We start from the raw sequence: 20,020 nt of genomic DNA, 5'->3' as shown, positions 1-20,020 counted from the left end.
ACACTTTGGACAACTTCAGACACAGGCTTTTACATATATTTTTCTGTCAACCTCAACATGGCATTAAAAACACTTGATCATTTCTCCAAAAACCTCTCCACTCCCCACTTTTAGTCAGCCTGTAAGATGGGAGTTCTCAGACTTCTTTCCCCCTCATTTTCTTTTCTCATCTAAGCTGTATCCAAATCCTGCTGCTGCCGCTTCCGCAACAGTTAAGGTCCTGTCTTTTTTTTTTTTTTTGGTCCACACTGGTGAAACTCATTTAGGCCCTCATGATTTATCTGGCTGGGTTTTTCCAAGAGTGACCATCACTGTAGTATTAGCACATCTTCCACAAAGAAATTAACACAAGTCTCTTCCGCATCTACCAGTTATAGCCTATTTTTTCCAAAAAATGTAATGTGAGATGCAAGTATGCTGCTGCATTATGATTGTTATAAAAAGAAGGCCAAATTGAAATGAGGGCTATTGCATTTAGTTCTGAACTTGGACAGGGCAGAGTTAATTCTTCTTTAGTCTGTAAACAAGATACACAGCCTTCATCTGTCTCCTGTAAGACTTTTCACCTGCAGATAGGAATCTTTCCCAGTTCGGAAACAGTTTCATTTTTCTAATTATGTGAAGCCATCGTGGGAGGTTCAGCACCATAGAAAAGGCATGAACTACCTAAGATCACCAACACCAAGCAGGGCTTTAAAAGTCAGTACAGTGAAAATGAACTCAACTGTGTCCAATGGGGAACCAAAGTGGGAAGCTATGAATTAGGATGCTGTGTTCTTGGTATTCTGCATTACTGAGCAGACAAATCGTTACATTCTGGACCAATTTAGCCTCCTCAGAGTATTGGATTTCACTCCTAAGTATAGAAAATTGCAATAATCAAGCCATCTTGATTATTGTAATCCTTTCTGGCCTCTATGACAGCCACATCACTCTCCTCCAACAGCTACTAAGGCCAGATCTACATCAGAAGAGGTTTGGCGGTAAAGCTATATCAGCAAAACTTCCGAGTTTAGACAGAGCTTATACCAGCTAAAGAGTGCTTGTACAGGTTATATGGTTCGGCAACATGATAAGCTATACTGGCAAAGGCACTTCTATGCCAGAATCACTGCATTTGCAATGCGGCGCTTGCTGGTATACATGCCTCCAAAACAAACAAACAAATATATCACCCCTAACCAACACCGCAATGCCAGCAAAGTTTCTAGTGTACAACAGGTCTATGACCATCTTCTTTGTCCATCATTCTATCCACACCTACCTTGCTCTGCTTGAATCCATTCATCAACTCCTTTTACTATCTCATGTTAATGCAGGGGTGTGGGAGTGTATCCAACTGCAAAGGAAGAAATAAGGCTGCCATCCCTAGAAATCTGCAGGAGAGGACAGCAGAGGACCTCCATGAAAATTTTATTGGGATCTATCAGGAAGATTCTAGCGATATCACTGCATACAGAAACAAACTGCTCAGTATAACTCTTCAGAGGAATGAAAAGCAGATAACTATCTGTGTCTGAGACCCTGCAAAGGTATCCACCATGGTCCAGGTGGTGATGAGGTTTCTGCCAAGTACTGCATGTCGCTCTTGGTAAAAACAGTTGGTCTGTGGCTCGACATTGGATTAACTGTTGGCCTCCATGGCCTTCTGGTGTGCCTACCACAGTTCCCTGGCTTTCAGATGGCACTGCTGCTAATCCCTGTTGTACCCTTTCTCCTGAATCCCCCATGCAATCTGCTCATAGGCATCCACATTTCTATTGCTGTCCATAGCTATGCCTGCACAGCTTCTTCTCCCCACAGTTCCAGGAGATCCAGTGTCTCCTGTCTACTCCAGGTCAGAGAGTATCTGGAGTGCGTAGCCAGGAAGTTGCACATAACAAAAGAGAGCTGCTATGTGTGCATACCAAGCTGGACAATCAGGAAAAGGTATTGCAAAAAATTGCTGGATTTTTAAGTGGGAAGGGGCCGCTTCTGGTCTCCATGACCCCTAAGCAGTGGAGTTAATTGTGACCAGAATGATCCATTTCCTTCCTTCACCCCTTGTGGGCCATATTCACCATGACTGATGCTATGAGTGATGCTGTGGACAAACACTCAGGCAGAAGTGTCAATAAGTATGTTTTATTTCAGACTTTAGGGGAGCAATGGAAGGGAGTTCTGAACCTTAACTTTTGCTTTCCATTGTGCTTACAAAGAAAATGGTACCTCTGTGTTTTATCTCTAGCTGTTGCCACTGCAACCATGCCGGATAAGGAGAAGAAGGAAGAGGACTCAAGGTGACATGTTCAGCAAGATCATGAGAGCAAGTGCTACATAAGACCCATAAGCGGAAGGCCTGGAGGGTGACTACTGCAGACTGCGTGGAGAAGGACGGAGCAGAGAAGACCAGGAAAAAAGCCCAGGAGAAAGGCCCAGGAGTCTCAGCAGGAAAGGGAATTGCACCTAGACATAATGGGCTTCTCCAGAAGCAAACAAACGGATGCTGCAGACTCTTGTAGAGCCTACAGGTTCAAGAATCACAAGCCTCCCTCCCTTTACCATCCATGGAGAACTCCATTTTAGCAGCTCCCTACACATACATCCTCAGCGTTCCTCATAGCATCAAGGTACACATCCCTACCCCTCAGGGTGGATAAAAATTAAAAAAAGGATTTCACATTTAAACCAGATTTTTTTGATAAATGCTTTTTATCAAAAGAAATTTAGAAGAGTGTTCCAAGCTAATATATGCTTGCAGTGCTCATCTGATGCACCTCCTAGCCAAACACTTCAGTGTTCCAGAAATAAAGGCTAATATTGTTGAAATTGCAAAATACCACTTTGCAGCAGCTGTGCTGAAAAAAAGTGGAAGGAACCAGGCTAACTCTCCACAAGATGTGTGATGGAACTCAGTAGTGGACTGTTTTGAGCACTATATCAAGAACTGACCTAATCTCATGACAATTTGTGAACAAAATCGTGAAGAAAAAAAAAAACGTCACTGTCACAGCCAACGTTCTCAACATTGGGTTTAACACAAATGTTGAACACATGCTGAGTACCCTGAAACCTATTTCTGTAACCTTGAACAAAATGCAGGGAAACTGCTGTTTTAGTGCTGACGCTGCTGAAATTTGAAAGGAACTGAGTGAGATCTTAAAAAAAGAAATACGCAATGATAGAGTTAAATTACAAGCATTAAAAAAAAAATGGGAGAAGCACAGTTTCTAGCTCATTTTCTTGCAGATATTCTCAATACTTGGTATCAGGGTTAAATCTTAACTGCTGAAGAAGAGGAGTTGGCTATGACATGGACATCTGGCAATCATCCCTCCATAATGTCAACTATAATAAACTTCAGAGCTAAGGGTGAAACACTCAAGAAATACGTTTTCTGATGATGTTTTAAAGAAAGTCACACCATTGAACTGGTGGAAGTCACTTAAGCACTTGGATTCAGCGACTGTTGAAGTGATAATCTCACTTTTAACAGCAGTAGCTTCTTCTGCCAGTGTAGAAAGAATATTTTCTTCCTTTGGACTGAGAAATTGTTTGGGACCTGAAAAAGCAGAAAAGCTTGTTTTTCTTTTCCAGATTATGAACAAACAGGAAAATGACGACTGAGTTAGCTGTAGAAGCCAATATTTTAAGTTTCTCATGTTGACCTGGCTGACAGTCAATTTAATTTTTTTTGTTTTAAATATTTCATTTAACTATTTTAGTTAAAAAGAATGTTAACAAAAATAAACCTGGTTTTAAAAAACTCAAATGTTTAAGTTCAAAAATGCATATGCTTGTTTTGTTAAAATATTATAGGTTTGCTGTTGAAGAAAGCCGGAATACATAACGTCGTTGTTTTATTTAACTAAAATAATTTAAATGTCTGCCTGGTGATGTTCTCCTCCTAATACAGCATGGCAAGAAAATCCTCCACATATTAATGATTAGTTGTTGAATTGGAGATATTTATGTAGTCATTGGGAGGTGAACTATGTGCTTCAATTATCTTTAGTAAATGAAATAACCAAACTCGTTCATTTTCTGATATACCTGTAAAACTAATCTGAAAAGTTTTTTTAAAAAATCACTGAACATGTATAGTGTGTATCTTCTAAAAATGAAACCTACATCTATCTACGAGTTGTGAAGAATATGTATTAAGGTTATAATAACCAACAAGAATGCACTTTTATGTAGAAATCCATGATTAAATGGCGTTTTCCTGACTAGTGATTTAAATCATGATTTAAATCAAATCCACCCTGCTACCCTTACCACTCCACACCAGGATAAAGTAAGGACAACTACAGCTTCATATACACTGACCTGCGAGAGCCACAGTTGTTGTATGAGTAGCCAAAATGGACATGAATGTTCTTTCCCCTTGTTAATAAATTAATGAAATAGAACTTAAGTTTTTAATGTATTAGCTTTTAACTTGTACAGATTTCTTTTTTTTTGCACACTGGTTATGTTACTCAATAAAATTGTATTTTTTGGAAAGTAATCTTTAATTCCCAACAGAATGCCAAGCGGTACTGAAAGCACCCACTTCCTTGTTATTGTACAGTGTGACAACTCATAGGATTAGTGACAGATAGTGTAATAATTATAAATGTACAGCAAGCACCACAAAATTAATAGGTGTACTGACAGTGTATATTCATAGACATACACCAAAGTATCCCCCCATTCCTAGGATAGGCCCCAGAATTGCAGGGCAAGGAGGAACAGTCCATCAAAACACTTTACTGGGGCTCTCTGTTAAAGTGCTCTTTCAAGGCCTTCCTCAGCCATATAGCTCCACGTTGAGCTCATTTAATACCCCTTGTGTCTGACTGTTCAAACCCAGCAGAGAACCACAAACACCTCCACGTTCCACCCAGCAGCAACTTCTCTCCCTTTGCCTCATAGATCCTATGCAGGATACAGCAGGCAGCTATAATTATGAAGATACTTCTCTCTCAGAGATCCAATCTTGTGAGTAAACAATGCCATACTCCTTTTAGTCTACCAAAAAAGCACATTTAACGGTCATTCAACTACAGGCTCAGCAGGTGCAGAATCTTTCCTTGAGGCTGTCGAGCTTCATAAGCCAAGGGTAGGCTGAGCTCCACAGGATCATTACTGGCATTTCAATATTCTCAGTGCTAATCCGCATGTCAGGAAAGCAAGTCCCTTCTTGCAGCTTTCTTAACAGACCTGTGTTCTTAAAGATGTGAGCATCATGCACCTTCCGTGACCAGCCCACACTGATGTCAGTGAAGTGTCCCCGGTGATCCATCAATATTTGCATAACCATAGAAAAGTAACCCTTTCTGTTGATGTACTGTGGGGCAAGATGAGCTGGGTGCCAAAATAGGGATGTGAATGCTATCTTTTGAAAGAACAACCATAAATGTTTTGTTCAGAGTTACGAACATATCAGAGTATGAATAACCTCTGTTCCCAAGGTGCTCGTAACTCTGACGTTCTACTGTATTATGATGCAATCCAACCAGTCAGTAATTGTTTCTTGGGCTCAGAAGCCCACCAACTTCAGCAACACCCACCATGAATTGGTTTTCACTATGCCCCAAAGCAATCTGTCCTCCATGAAATCATCATGCTCTCCACTGATGCAGTTCTTACAACTCTGCAAATACCAGAGGATAGTGCATCTTGTGCTTGCAATGCTTATAACAATAGTACAGAGCTGTGCAGGTTCCATGCTTCTGTCAGAGATGGATAGCGGGTAGGGGAGAGCATGTTCACCAGAAATTTTTTAAAAAGGCACGAAAATTACAGACCTTGAATGACATTATGGGATGGAGAAAGTTGCATGCTGGGAAGCTGACCCCTTGCACCACTTGTTTCTGCCCCAAAATTTCCCAAAACACAGTACATTGGACGGTGACAATCTGCATACTGGGATACCTACTCATGGTGCACCACACTGTGCATGCACAAAAGCACTCTTGAAGTATATGCAAAGTTAACAGAAAGATCCAAGTGTGAACACACACGCATGCGCACGCAATATACTAAATGCAGCAACTTTATGCCAACATAACTTGTGTCAGCAAAGTTTGTAGCGTAGACAGCCTATGTCAACAGAAGAATGCTTCCATCAATGTAACTAACCTTGTTTGGAGAGGTGATGTTCTTATACTAACGGAAAAACCCCTTCCATCAATAAAGGTTATATCCACAATGCAGGGTTATGCTGGCATAGCTATTTTGGTATATTCTCGGCAGAGTAGACATACCCGTAGTGCTAACTACAGAAAAGAGCGGTTAACCAGCTTCAGAAACTCTCCAAAAAAGGGAAATTATCCCTCAGAAATGTGAATAACTGAATTATTTAAACATGCTTTATTAGAATCAACTCTCCAAACAAGAAGGAAGGTGTAGAGAGGAGGTGAAAAAGCAATAAGAGATAAAACAGGGAAGCTGACAGCAAAGGATACAAATTTGCATTTCCTGACTGGTGACAATTGATAGGGATGCTAAAGGCCGCAACGAAAAAAAGTCAAAGATCAGCAGGGTTAAGGCCAATAAGAAGGAATTCTTGAAATATATCAGGAACAAACAATTATAATGATATAGGTCCAACACAAGATAAGGATGGTAAGTAAAACTGTCAAAACGTGATGCAAAGTAGGTAGAAATTAATATTTCTGTTCTGTATTTGGATACAAGCAGGATGATATTTATATCCTACACTGATAATGAATTACTTTCCATTCCATCGATAACTATGAGAGAAGACAAACAGCAACTATTAAAATTAAGCATTTTAAAATCTGCAGGACCCAATAATTTACATCCAAGAGTATTAGAAGAATTGGACGAAGAGCTCTCTGAATCATTAATGTTAATTAATGGTCCTAGAATACTGGGGAAGCTCCAAATGACTGGAAAAAGCTAATATTGTCCCAGTATTTAAAAAAAAGAGTAAAATGGCATGATCTACAAAGTATATGCTAGTTAGTCTGATGTCATTCCTGGACAAGATAATGGAAAGGATGACGTGGAATGCAATCACTCAAGAATTAAAGAATGGTGGTATAATTATTGCCAAGCAACATGGTTTTACAGTAAATAGGTCTTGTCAAACAAACTTCGGAATTTTTTGATGAGTACACAAGTTTGGTTGATAAAGGTAACTAAGTTAATATACTTGGACTTCTGTACAGCATTTGACCGACATTTTGATATAAAACTAGCACTATATAAAAATCAATGTAGCCCTATTAAATGGCTAAGAACTAGTTAACTGACAGATCTCATAAAAAGTAAGTGTACACAGGCATTCACTACTCAACAAGGGTGTTTCTAATGCGGTTCTGGTCTTGCCACCAATACTATTAAATATCAATGATCTGGAAGAAAATATAAGATCATTGCTGGTAAAACCTGCAGATGACACAAATTGGTGGAGTGGTAAATAAAGATGGGGCTTATTCAGTTACATGCCCCAAAGTGGATCACTTGGTAAGGTGAGCTCATTCAAACTAACAACATTCCTTTTAACACAGCCAAAAGCAAGATCATACATCTAGGAACAAGGCCTGTAGGTCATGCAAGATGGAGGACCATATCCTGGAATGCAGTGACTTTGAACTAGACTTGGGGATAACAACTGATAACCAATTGAATATGAGCAACCACCCAGCGCAATGCTGTAGCTAAGAGGGCAAACACATCCCTTGGATGTACAAGCAGGGAAATATCAAGAAGTAGGGAGGTGGTGTTCCTCTTTATACAGCATTAGTGACACTATTACTGGAATACTTCATCCAGTTCTTGTGTCCACACATCAAAAGGATATTGAAAAATGACAAAGGATTCAGAAAAGTGCTACAAGAATGATTTAAAGACCAAAGACCAAAAGGCTTAAGAAGCTCAATCTGCGTAAGCTTACCCAAGTAAAGGTTAAAAGATGACCTGATCATCATCCACAAGTACTTACATGTGTAAGAGATTTCTGACAGTAGATGGCTCTTTAATCCAATGGTTGAAAGTTGAAGTTAGAGAAATTCAGACTAGAAATAATTTTTTAAGTCAGGATAGCTTATCAGTGGAACAATTTACCTATGGATGGAGTGGATTCTTCACCACCTGAAGCTGTTGAATCAAGACTTTGTATCTTTCTAGTTTATATGTTCTCGCTCAAATCCAAGTTACGGGTTTGAGGCAGATTTTACCAACTGAGGTTCTTTGGCCTGTGTTATGCAGGTCAGACAAGCTTAAGGGTCCTTTCTGACCTTAAAAATCAGTGAATCTTTGTCTAAGATTAGAACACTGGATCAAGTAATCCATTCCCTGCATGCAACAGAGGTATTAAAAAGAAAGACAGAAAGAAATTAAAGCTCCTATACTGGGCCAGAGCAAGTCAAACTCCAGTTTAGGGCTCCCAATATTTTTTTTAAATTTAAAATATTTCTAGGCAGAACACTGTAATGAGAGATTTGTAGCTGTATACCCCAGATCATTCAATGTGTCCATGCTAAGAATGGTCAGCCATGCTTCCAGAGCCGCCTGACAGCTTGTAGTCTTTGTTTATCGATCTAATTAAAGGAATTATATCTGGGGCATACCAGCACATACAATTTAGTAATTCTGGCAGCCAGAAATATATGGAAGGCGTTGTCTTTTTCTAAGGAGAAAGAAAGGACGGTTCTCTCCTCCTATTCAACTATGGCTGTTTGTGAGTATTTAATAAGGATGTTGTATGATCGATCAGACCCTCAAAGAATCAGACAGCATGGTCTTGGTGTGCAAGAATGGAATATCTCCCTCTCCTTTGTACCTATGGGGAGGGCAGGCAAAGGAGAGGTAGAACTGCACAGATTCTCAGGCTCTGAAGGGTGGCATGCCTTAGAGTTGGAGACTAGTGATCACTCAGAAGGAAGAACCCCAGGGGAAAGCAGCAGGGCAGCAACGTCTTCAATTACGTAGGAAACGGAGTCTCTTGCTGAGAAGCAGACTGCACTGAAGTGCTAAACCACTTCTTTAATGTCCCACCAGAAGCCCTAGGCAGGCATGGGCCTCATCACAACACAGCCAAGAAGAGTCTGGCACAACTGCCAGACTGATGTTATTGCAGATACTGCATCTGGCTTCTCAGGGTATGTCTACACTGCAATTAGACACCAGCAGATAGCCGGTGCCAGTTGACTCACAGGGCTCAGGCTAAAGACTGTTTAATTCTGGTGTAAAAACTCTGGGACCATCTTACTGCAGGGTCCTCGAGCCCAGGCTCCAGCCTGAACGCCTATACCCACAATTAAACAACCTCTTAGCCAGAGCCCCAAGGGCTAGCTGCAGGTTTTGAATTGCAGTGTGGACGTACCTCCAGTCTCTCCTTTTCTATTTATGCCTTGCTGGGCTGAGTATGTTACCAGGGTCCCAGAGTTCAAAGTGCTGCACAAACAAAACCCACCTCAAAACATTACAAAAACCAGAAATTAAATACGATCACATGACTCCCCAACCTGGTTCTGTTAGAAATCAAAATGATCTTGACAAATTAGAAGAGCTCTGAAATCAAGATGATGAAATTCAATACAGACAATTGTAAAGTACTTCACTTAGGAAGGACAAATCATATGCACAACTACAAAATGGGGAATAACTAGCTATGCGCTAGTACTGCTGAAAAGGTTCTGGGAGGCTATAATAGATCACAATTGAATGAGTCAACAATGTGATGTAGTTGTGAGAAAAGCGAATATTTAGGGGTGTATTAATAGTATTGTTGCATTTCAGACACAGAAAGTAACGGCACCACTCAGCACTGGCAAGGCCTCAGCAGGAATACAGCATCCAGTTCTGGGTGCCACACTTGAAGGAACATGTGGATGAACTGGAGAGAGTCCAGAGGAGAACAAAACAACGATAAAAGATTTAAAAACCTGACCTATGAGGAAAGGCTAAAAAAAAAAAAACCACACACACACACCTGGGCATGTTTAGTTTTTAAGAATAGAATATTGAGGGGGGGACCTGACAACAGTCTTCAAACACGTTAAGGGCTGTTATAAAGAGGAAGGTGATCAATTGTTCTCCATGCCCACAGAAGGCAGGACAAGAAGTAATGGATTAATTTGCAGCAACAGAGACTTAGTTTAGATATGAGGAAAAACTGTCTAATTGTAAGGATAGTTAAGCACTGGAACAGGTTACCAAGAGAGGTTGTGCAATGCCCATCACTGGAGATTTTTATAAACAGGTTGGACAAACATCAGTAACGGATGGTCTAGGTTTACTTGGTGCTGCCACAGTGAGGGGACTGGACTAGACAACTGCTCAACGTCCCTTCCAGCCCTACATTTCTATGATTCTAATTAATCTGTGCAATTCATCTTACAGTTTACACTTTCATCCTGCAAAGCATAGACAGTGAGTAACTAGTCATTAGGTCTGGTATTCATGTGCTCAGAACTGAAGACCAAACTTGTGTGCGATCACCTGAGAGCCACAGAAAAATCACCAACTTTGCAGTCCATGACGCAGTGCTGTTGCGCACACAGCCCAAAACTTCACTGGCAGCTGCTTTCTATTTTACTTTCCATCATCATCCTTAAATTTATGGACACAAGATACATTGACATATAGACCCCTATACAGAATTGCAAGTTTAAATAATTCAATTTCAACTATGTCTATTTTCTTTCTTTTTCAAATGGTAGTTACATTTCTATTGGGTTTAAAGGAGTTAAGATTTTAAAGAATTACTTACCAGTCCCTCATTATCTTCTGAAGTTCTCTGGAAGTGTGCTGCTAGAGCAACGTAATCCTGCGCCTGCTTGTTACATTCAAGACACTTCAGTCCATGACGGATTAGTCTCAATGGGTCTGCATACAGAGGCATGGCTGGGTGAGTGTTGATAGAGGTTCCTGTCCCACTCCCTGACGTAGCACTTGGTTTACATGAAGGAGATGGGAAATGCAAAGTCTGAGGGGCCACAGACACTGAAGAGTTTGTAGGAGGTGGTGAAAACATTTCATCTAAGGAAATTGGTTTCATTAACAGCTGAGAACATTGCATAATCAATCCTTTGCTCTTGTGCTCTCTTGCATGTTTAAGCAAACTACACTTGTTAAAGAACAGCAGCAGAGTTGAACACTGAGTACACATGACTTCAATGTGGACACTTCGTCTACTATAGTGTTGAGTTAGGCTTTTTTCTAAGGCAAATGAATCCCCACATTCCAGGCAACAATACCCAGATGCAGGCAACTGAATATTGCTGTCAGGTGGTGGGCTGAGGTTTGGAGAATACACTGGCACAAGATTGTTACTGTTTAGTACTTTATTAAATTCCTCCACAATTACAGGAGCAGCTTTCTTTACTTGATGCACCAGTGGCACTGACATTTGAGTTAGCTGAGGCTGACTTCGCCTTTGCACAGAGGATTTTGCTGTGACAGAAGCAGCAACACTGTGTGGAACTAAATTAAGATTTGCTAGATGTACGGCTTTGGGAAGGAGGCTGGAAGTGGTGGGGTTAGATGGCTGTGTCACAGTACCCTGTTGCTGCCTCTTGTTGGGTTGCTGACCCACATTATCTATTTTTATGGCATCACTGCCACAGTTTGGCAGGGGAGACAAAGACACATTGGGTGTGCCGTTGTCAGTAGTCTCTGTTTTCACATCATCTATATAGGGGCTCACAACATTTGACACTTGAACACCTGTGGCTGCTGCATTTTTGGTGGAACCCTTGCTTGCCTCATTTTCTGTGACTGCATTAGTATCAGGTGAATGGAAGGACTTAGTAATCTCTTCTGTGGCAGAACCTTCTGCACATGACTCCTCAGGGGATTTGCCCAACTCTTCAGCTTCTGGCAAGATTCTAGTTACAGTTCTTTTAATTTCACCAGAGGACATCTTAATAGTTTTTATTCTAACTTTGGGAATAGCTGGCGGAGAGCTAGCTGCCATGGAGGGAGAGCCTTTTCCACTACTATCACTGCACACACTCCGAGGACTCTCAGGCTGCTTGTTGGCCTTTTTTACCACCTCTAGGGGGCTCCTTGGGCTCTTTGGTGACTTAGGCATTTTGGGGCTTCCTTTCATCCCATCTTTAAAATGGCCAGAAGATTCTTTTATAAGACTTGTTTGATCTTCTTTTGGAATACATGCAACTTTTTTGGCCTGAAGAGCTACTAATGCAGCAACACAAGATGACAATTTTGAGTGAGCTGGCTTTAGACGTTGGCGAGGTGGGATTGATGAAGAAAAGTTCACCTCGGGCATAGACCCTCGGCTTTCCTTCAAGTTATTGTTGTGGAAGCTTCCAAATGCCAAGCCTTCTCCAAGGAAGTTGTTGGTATCCACTAGATCTTTGCTGGATTCTACAAATTTCTCTGCTACTCTGTCTTGTTCTTTTCTGCTCAATTCCAGCCTATTTTCTTGCAGGCTATGAATCTCCATCTTTTGTTCTTTTTTACAATATTGATCAAACATACTCAATTCTGGCTCTGGTAATTTCCTAAGTGAATCTAGAACTGAAGCCGCAGTTGGAATATACATTGGAGTTGGTGGGAAATATGGAGTTTGGGCATGTTTTGGTTTATCATCAATACTGTTCTCTTTGAAAGCATCCTCCGGTTCAGGGCTGGAGATAGGGCTGAACTGACTGAATGTGGGTAAAGGTTCTGACTTTGATTGGTCCAGTTTTTCAGAATAGTTTTTCGAACTATCACCATTAATAAAAGCAGAATCAAATTTCCCATAACTGTGCACTAAGTTATGCGCCTCTGATGGCAGATCAGACCCACGAAACCCATTGTGTAACAGGCCAGCTCCAAGGTGATTCCCCTCCTTCTCTGCTTCAAAGGACTCCTGACGACTTGTGTTCTTCACAATAACACTCACAACAGGGGTATCAGGCGCCGGCACTGAGTGGGACAAGGACACATTTTCATCTATACAAATTCCTGATGGCTTTAAGTGATTTTCATTCTCTTCAGCAGTTGTCTGTATGGTCTCCTTGGCATCAAGGCTAGTTGGGTCTGGGATGTCAAAAGCAGCCAAAAGGTCATCGAAGTCCGGGGTTTTCATGTCGCCCATGATGAAAGCTGTAATTGAAAGCAAAACACACTATCAAAGTTTGTCTCTGGAAAAAAAGTCTATTAAACTCTTACTTGGATTTACTCTAACTGATGAAGAAAAAAATTAGGACTCTAGCCACTATAGGGAAGCTAGGATGGGAACTTTCAACATGCTATCACTTAAACTTCCAGTTTAAACACCATGGGATTTTATTGTTCATTTGTAGATTGACTAACTCGGTGCCATTCAGCCTTTCTGGCCACAGGGCCTAATGTTTTACTTTAAAAGCCAAGGGGCTGCAATCAAGACTGGGGAAGATCCTCTACTGTTCTGCTCCCTATAAACTGCTCAGGCAGCGTAAGCCACCTGCAAATACCCTGCTCTGGATTCCCAACATAAAGGAGCCCGCAGTGGGCATCCAGCTGTCTCCTACATTCCCCTAGTACAGCTGTGCCAGGCTGGGAGGGGTGTAGCTGCAATGTGCTGTGGTCTGGCTACCCCAATTGGTGTATGGTTTTTTGGGATTACTGGCAGCTGGTGCAAGTTAAAACAGCTGGGAGTCTGCCTTAACCTGGGCTTGGGCAGAGAATCAGGGAGCTGTAAATTGGTAGTTCTCAGTTTCTCTTCATCCTCCACTCCTGTACTGCCCTGGATGGCTGTGCAGGAGAAGGAAACATCCAGCAGGGCTAGCTCAGTGGTTTGAGCATTGGCCTGCAAAATCCAGGGTTGTGAGTTCAATCCTTGAGGGGGCCATTTAGGGATCTGGGGAAAAAATCTGTCTGGGGATTGGCCCTGCTTTGAGCAGGGGGTTGGACTAGATGACCTCCTGAGGTACCTTCCAACCCTGATATTCTATTCTATGATTCTTTCCCAGGTGCCTTCTATATTCAGGCAAAGTCAGTCAAACTCCAACCCTGCTCTCCCTAGGGCTCCCATAGCTTGAGGGGAAAGCAGCTAATGAAGCAATTGATGCTACTCTCCTGTCCCTCCTCGGGAAGCCAGTGGGTAGCTGCAGCAGCTGCTGTTCCTGGAGCTACAGGACAAGCTGTGAAGTGCAGTGCCCCGTTCCTCCTCCTTCCATAGATATAGGGCTGATCCAAACAGTTCAGTGTAAAAAGTAAAAATCACAAGGCATGGCTCAGGGAGCACTCTTCAATTGATCAAACACAGTCACCCTCAAGGACCACCAACGTCAGGCCTCAAGGATTACAGAATGGATACCTCTGGACAAACTCAAAAGAGAAACTAGTATGATCTGCAAATAACACAAGCTGTTACTTCCTGGAACAGTTACAGTGAAGCCAGACCTGAAGTATTTAGTACTGCCAATCACCTGGAGAAAAGCCAGAAGCAATTGGCCAGCCCAAGAGAAACAGCATTGAAAAATGAGAGCCCTGGTTTCTGCCAGCACAACCTAAATAATAAAAAAGTCTTTACTAAATATTTTAGTATGTTGTGTACAGCACCTTGAGCACTCAGTTGGGGATTACTGTAAGAGGGCCGATCCTATAGTCCTTAATTAGCTAATAAAATCATTGAGGAGTTTCGCCCAAGTTCAAATAAAGAATCATGCATAGAAGTCATAATCTAAACCAAAAGTTTCTGAGCATTTCTTTGGTTATAATATAGTCTACAAAGGAAGGTACAGATTACACAGGCACTGATTGCAGCTTCACAATTAACGTTATAATTGAGTTTTCATTATAACCTTCTCTAACACACAAGAGATTTGCTATTACTGTTAAGAAGGACTAAATACCCTCCCCCCCACCCCACCCAGTAGCTGTACATGTAAATTCATGAAATATTTAAGTTATTATACCTTAAAGTAAGACTTTTTTAAAATTAAGACAACTCATGTTTTTTCAGGCACACCTAACTTAAAAATGGCAAGTTGATGAATCCAGAATTGGTACATACTGTATGCACAACACCACTTGTGCAGAGGGTTCTTTTGCCCAAGGGGACGGGGGGAGATGGATAAATTAAACAAAGAGGTTGTTTCCATTTTTCATTACTAATGACTAACATCTTCTCATAGAAGCCACCACTTAACATTTTTATATTCCCTTCCAGAAAGCTGGTCCAAGGAACAACTTCTATGTGAACTGACAACGAAACATTGCACTTTTGTTACATAACAATGGAACATACCGAATGGTCTTTGCTCTCTCTTCACCCCACTTTACCACTTCTGTAGTGAGACAAAACTAAGTCAATCATTAATCACATTAATTATTGTGGGGCCTCAGGACCAATGAAGAATAGGTCCTCATTGTGCTAGACTCTGTACTAACACTGAGTAGCAGATGGTCCCTGCCCCAAAGAGCTTAAAAAGTAAACAGAGAAGACAGATACAGACTGGGCACAGCTGAGGGTGAGGAAGGGATATCACACAGAAGCAGAGTGAACAACAGGAGAATGAAAATGTCATTTTAGTGTCAGGCTTACTAAATTTAGGGCTTGTCTACAAACAAAGAGCACTGGTTTAATTAAAGGTTTTAAAATGTAGTTTAAACCAGTGAAAAGGCTTTATGGATACTTCTTTTGGGTTTAAGAGTGGCTAACTTTGGGTTAGATTAAGCCTGTTCTAACTGACCTAAACTAAAGCAAAATAAGATCATCTACACGGGGGTTTGTACCAGTTTAAGACCATACCTTTAGTTAAAACAGTGTAATTCTGTATTTAGACAAGCCCTTGGAAGTTCAGATGATGATCCATACAGCACTTAAGAACAGTGCCAGTAAATGGGGAGTTATCATGCACCATAAGGACTACAGCTGCTGGCAAGAAGCATGGTTGTAGGCTCTTCCCTTACTTTTAGAGGGAAAAATCTGTGCCAGCTGGAAGATAAGATCAGACATCCTTCAGTTTCTGGCAAATAAGTAATTATATAATGAAGACTGTTCATTCCTTACAGCATAATATCCATGTCTATGTACAGAAAGTAAATCACCACATCATTTAAAGTACATAAAACTTTCTATGATTAAAAGATTTCAGTGCACCAAGACATATACAGAGTACTTTAAACAAAAGATTTCATGAACAGCATAGTACGCAGTCTAACCTCCTGGCCTGTTGCATCTCCTTTTCCTAGCTTTAGCTAAATCTGCAGATTGCAGTCCACCAATTTGTACTGAAAACTAGAATGTTTCAGAGCACTATATTTGGCTCCATACATGTCAGAAGCATCACACAGACTGGGCTTACTAATAAGGCTGTAATCTTTGTCTGCATTGCTTATTTTCAACTAGAGAGGGGACCAAGGGCCAGGTTTTTTAAAAGGATTTAGGTACCTGCTGGAATTTTCAAAAGCACTTTAGGTGCTTAGGGACATTTTCAAAAGCTTTTAAAGTGGCAGATAGGTGCTCGTGTACATTTAAAAATTTGGTCCTAGATAACTAGAGTAGGACAAGAACTGGGACTCACCACATAAAGCTTTATGGAAAATAGTCTAGTGTTTGCAGGAGAGTCTGTGTACATATTTAAGTCCCACAGCAGCTTAATTTATATACTATCTCTGTTGTACAGAGTATAAGTCTCTCCTTTGCTCATATTGCAATATTTCTTCATAAAAGTTTATTGTAAGATGATATAATGTTATATTTTCTCAGAGTAAAGCAGAATCAGCCTCAGAATCTGGAGAAAACTGAATATTTCCAGTCAAAGAGATTTTAAAATAACCAAAAGTTTAAAGAGAAGTAAAGTGTCAAATATTTCTGTGTATTCCTAAATACTGAAAAGAGAATCAAGTTATAATCCAATGTATTAAAGTTTCTATTGTACCTTCTGCATTATTGAATAATAAACATTGATCATTCTTATATAATGTGAGTGCTTGTCACTGGAATGGGTGAAAAAAATACGGGGACAGAAATTTTTAAATTACAACTTAAAAAAAATGGAAGAAGTAGAAATTTGCACAGACATGTAACAGGTCATCATACAGGCTGATAAATGACAATTACTTGCACAATAACCAAGTCTGGCCAAAAACCAACCAAGCAAGAATATACATTTCAACAAGGAGGCACAGGGAACCAAAGGGAGACAAAGATCTTAGCTCTTAAACTCTCGAGGGCACTGAAGGAACTGTGGGTCAGGTAGAACTGTAAACTCACAAAGCCCTTTGCAACATTTAAGCTCCAATACACTTTGAATTCCAAAGGAGTTACTGTAATATCAATGCCCCACATGCACACTACACTAACTTTTCACCAGAAGCATTATTTCTGTGGACCTTTTGAGATCTGCAGACCTTATAGTAATATGTAATATTCTGTTCGAAGAGGAAGTTCAAGATTGCCATCTAATATTAAAGTATGAAAACACAGTTATACCAAGGTAGGTTATAGTCCTAAAAAGCTAAGTATTTAGAAGTATGCAAGTTAAAGGACAATAGAAAAATAACAACCAATGGCAGCTCTATATGGGAGTTCTGAAGCCCAAAAGCCAGGCTTAATTTTGTAGACAGGGCAGTGGGGGAAGGCAAAATCTCTTGGCCAGCAGAGTACTTTCAGAGAACTTGGAGATCAGGATCATGGACTTAGTAAACACAGAGAGTGTATAACAACTGGCAGTAGAAGATGAAGCTGAGTTTGTCAAAGGAGACATTCATCTAGGGAATGTCATGAGGAAGTGGGATTAGTCAGCTGGGAGAGCCAAATTGGAAGCCTCCACAACATGTAGGGGTGGATTCAGGCTTCAAAATTTTAATATACAGTAAAGTACAGGACACACAGAGTAAAAGAACAGTGTAGGCAGATCCCAAAACAAACTCCTTGGTCAACTTAATTTACATGGCTTGGTGTGAATGTGGCTTGTTCATTCACCATACAGTCCGGGTAGACAGTTCTGTTCTAGGCCAGCAGTTCTCAAACTAGGGACCAGGGACCCCATGGGTCCTTAGAAACTGCACATGGGGTCTGCAAAATGTCAACCATCACGCCAAGGATAGTTAGACTCTCCAATAAGAAGCAGGTACACCCATCTCACTGATACCTGTAAGTGCTCTTGTACTCTTTTTCTTAAAGCATTACTAACAGTACGTGTTTATATGAAGTACACATATACCTTTGCCAAGCAGTTTCTCAGCTGGAGGTCCATGATTAACATTGTATTTGAAAAGGGGTCCATCTACAAAATAAGTTTGAGAACCTCTGCTCCAGGTGACCGAACTCTGGTCTGGAAGTGACAATTTCTGGGCTCTATCCCTTACTCTGCCAGTGACTTGCTGTGTGCCTTTGGGCAAGTCACTAAAACTGCTCTGTGCCTGTTCCCCCACTATGAAGCAGGAACCTCCCAATTATCTACCTTCATCAAGAGCTTCAAGATCAAAAGCAAAAAAGAGACTAACCCCCAGAGCAATACTGTTAGGCTAAAGCCAACCCCCACGATCCAGATGGGCCATCCCGGTGGGAAGGCCACACACACTGCTCAGTGGCCTTCATCCCAGGCGGAGGCAGAGGGGAGAAGTCTTTCTACCCCCAGCAGGTAGCAGTGCCTGTCCCACCGGCCAGGGAAGATCTCTGTGGGGCCAGGCAGGCCAGGTACAGTCACAGCCATTCCCTAGGGCGGGATGTGCAATCAGTCTGTCCGCCCGCCCCACAGCGTGGGCAGAGCAGATTAGGCGGTCTCCCGTCCATAGGGCTGGAAGTGTTTTGTGGGGCTGGCGGGAGTCCGCCTGTCTGTCTGTGCGGCCCCATGGGGCTGGCAGGAGAGTCACGTCAGTCTGTCTGTCTGTCTGCCCACCCAGGGGCCGGCGGGGGGGGAGGGGGTGTCCGCCTGTCCCAGGAACTGGGGGAGGGGAGCGGGCAGTAGCGAGTCCCGCGGGGGGTGCTGGTGCCCGTCTGTCAGGGCAGAGAGCTGCCCGTCTGCGTGGGGCTCGGTGCGCCCGTGGGGGTCAGTGCCCGGCCCGGCCGAGCCGCACTTACCAGCGCAGGCAGCTGCTCCGGGGCCCGCACAGGCCTCACCCAGCGCCGGGCAGCAACGGCCGCAACATGGCGGCGGTGGGGCGGGGCCGGGCCTGGGAAGACCGCCCCGCCCCGCCCCTTTGGCCCCGCCTCCACGTCCTGCCGCGCCCCCCGGGGACCGCCCCCCCCCGCGGCTCCCTGCCCTGCCCCGCCTCTCCCCCGAGAACCGCCCCCCTCGCAGGGACCGCCCCCCCCGCGGCTCCCTGCCCCGCCCCAGGTCTCGCTGCTCTCCTCGGCGCGGTCCCGTGCTCGCGCCCTGGACCCCTCTCCTCCGCGCCCACCTCTCGCGCGCGCTCCGGGGGCTCCCCGTGCCCCATCGCTGGGTCGCGAGCCGCTCCGGGCTGTGAGGGGCCGCGAGAGGCCCGGGTGCAGCGAGTCATCCCGTGATTACGGCAGGCGGGGGCCGCGCCAAAGGGGGTTGCCCGGCGAGCCGGGCTTGGGCCCGGGGACAAGCCCCAGAGCACAGCCCCTTCCCCGGGAGCGCTGCCCGCTGCTACCGCGCGCTCCAGCAGGCACCCTCGTGCTGGGGTAACGGCTCCGACGTTGGGAGCATGGCGGGGCTGGGGACTCCGGGTGCGCTGCCCGCTCTGCTGTGGCACAGAGCCTGGTGCGGTGTCTGCGCTGGCGAGCGGCCCGAGAAGGCCCAGGTGGTTTGTGTACCTCATGCCCCCCTCTGGCGTTCACCGCAGGGGGAAATCCACAGGGCCTTGTCTCCAGCAGCCCGTCACGAGAGAGCTACTCAGGTGTGTGGCCTCCCCGGAATTACCCACCTTTGTGGCAGTGAAGGCAGAGCCCCAGTCTTCAATACTGTAAGCACAATTCCCCAGTCAGTCAACAGCATGGCTAGGTATCTGTGTACCTTGAAGATGGGATGAATGTTAGACCCTGAGACTGCAGTTCAGGCGAGGGGTGGGTGCTTTAGATGGAGCTCTTGAAGTCATTGTGATGACACAATGAGGTACCAGCCTCAGAGGGTGAAGATCTTCATATTACGATCATCCTTTTTTCTTGTGTGCT

At 43.1% G+C, this 20,020-nt stretch overlaps 1 protein-coding gene across 2 annotated transcripts in view; it reads right to left on the bottom strand.

Moving 5' to 3' along the window:
* Positions 1-19,050, bottom strand: part of ZNF592 (zinc finger protein 592) — a 94,450-nt gene extending 75,400 nt beyond the window's left edge. Inside the window, exons 1-3 of one of the 2 annotated variants that reach the window (XM_030577759.1) lie at positions 18,965-19,050; positions 18,105-18,167; positions 10,709-13,053 (exon numbers count right to left, since the gene is read on the bottom strand). In XM_030577759.1, the coding sequence (XP_030433619.1) occupies positions 10,709-13,045 (2,337 nt within the window). In that variant the 5' untranslated portion in view covers positions 13,046-13,053; positions 18,105-18,167; positions 18,965-19,050. The remainder of the gene's footprint in view (positions 1-10,708; positions 13,054-18,104; positions 18,168-18,964) is intronic. The other variant, XM_030577758.1, reaches the window with a different exon arrangement.
* Between the last annotated feature and the right edge of the window lie 970 nt (positions 19,051-20,020).

Source organism: Gopherus evgoodei, chromosome 10 (genome assembly GCF_007399415.2).
Source record: "Gopherus evgoodei ecotype Sinaloan lineage chromosome 10, rGopEvg1_v1.p, whole genome shotgun sequence".
In the NCBI taxonomy this organism is placed as follows: Eukaryota; Metazoa; Chordata; order Testudines; family Testudinidae; genus Gopherus; species Gopherus evgoodei.
The sequence above is the reverse complement of the archived record's forward strand: the minus strand, read 5'-3'. Positions and strand labels throughout refer to the sequence as shown.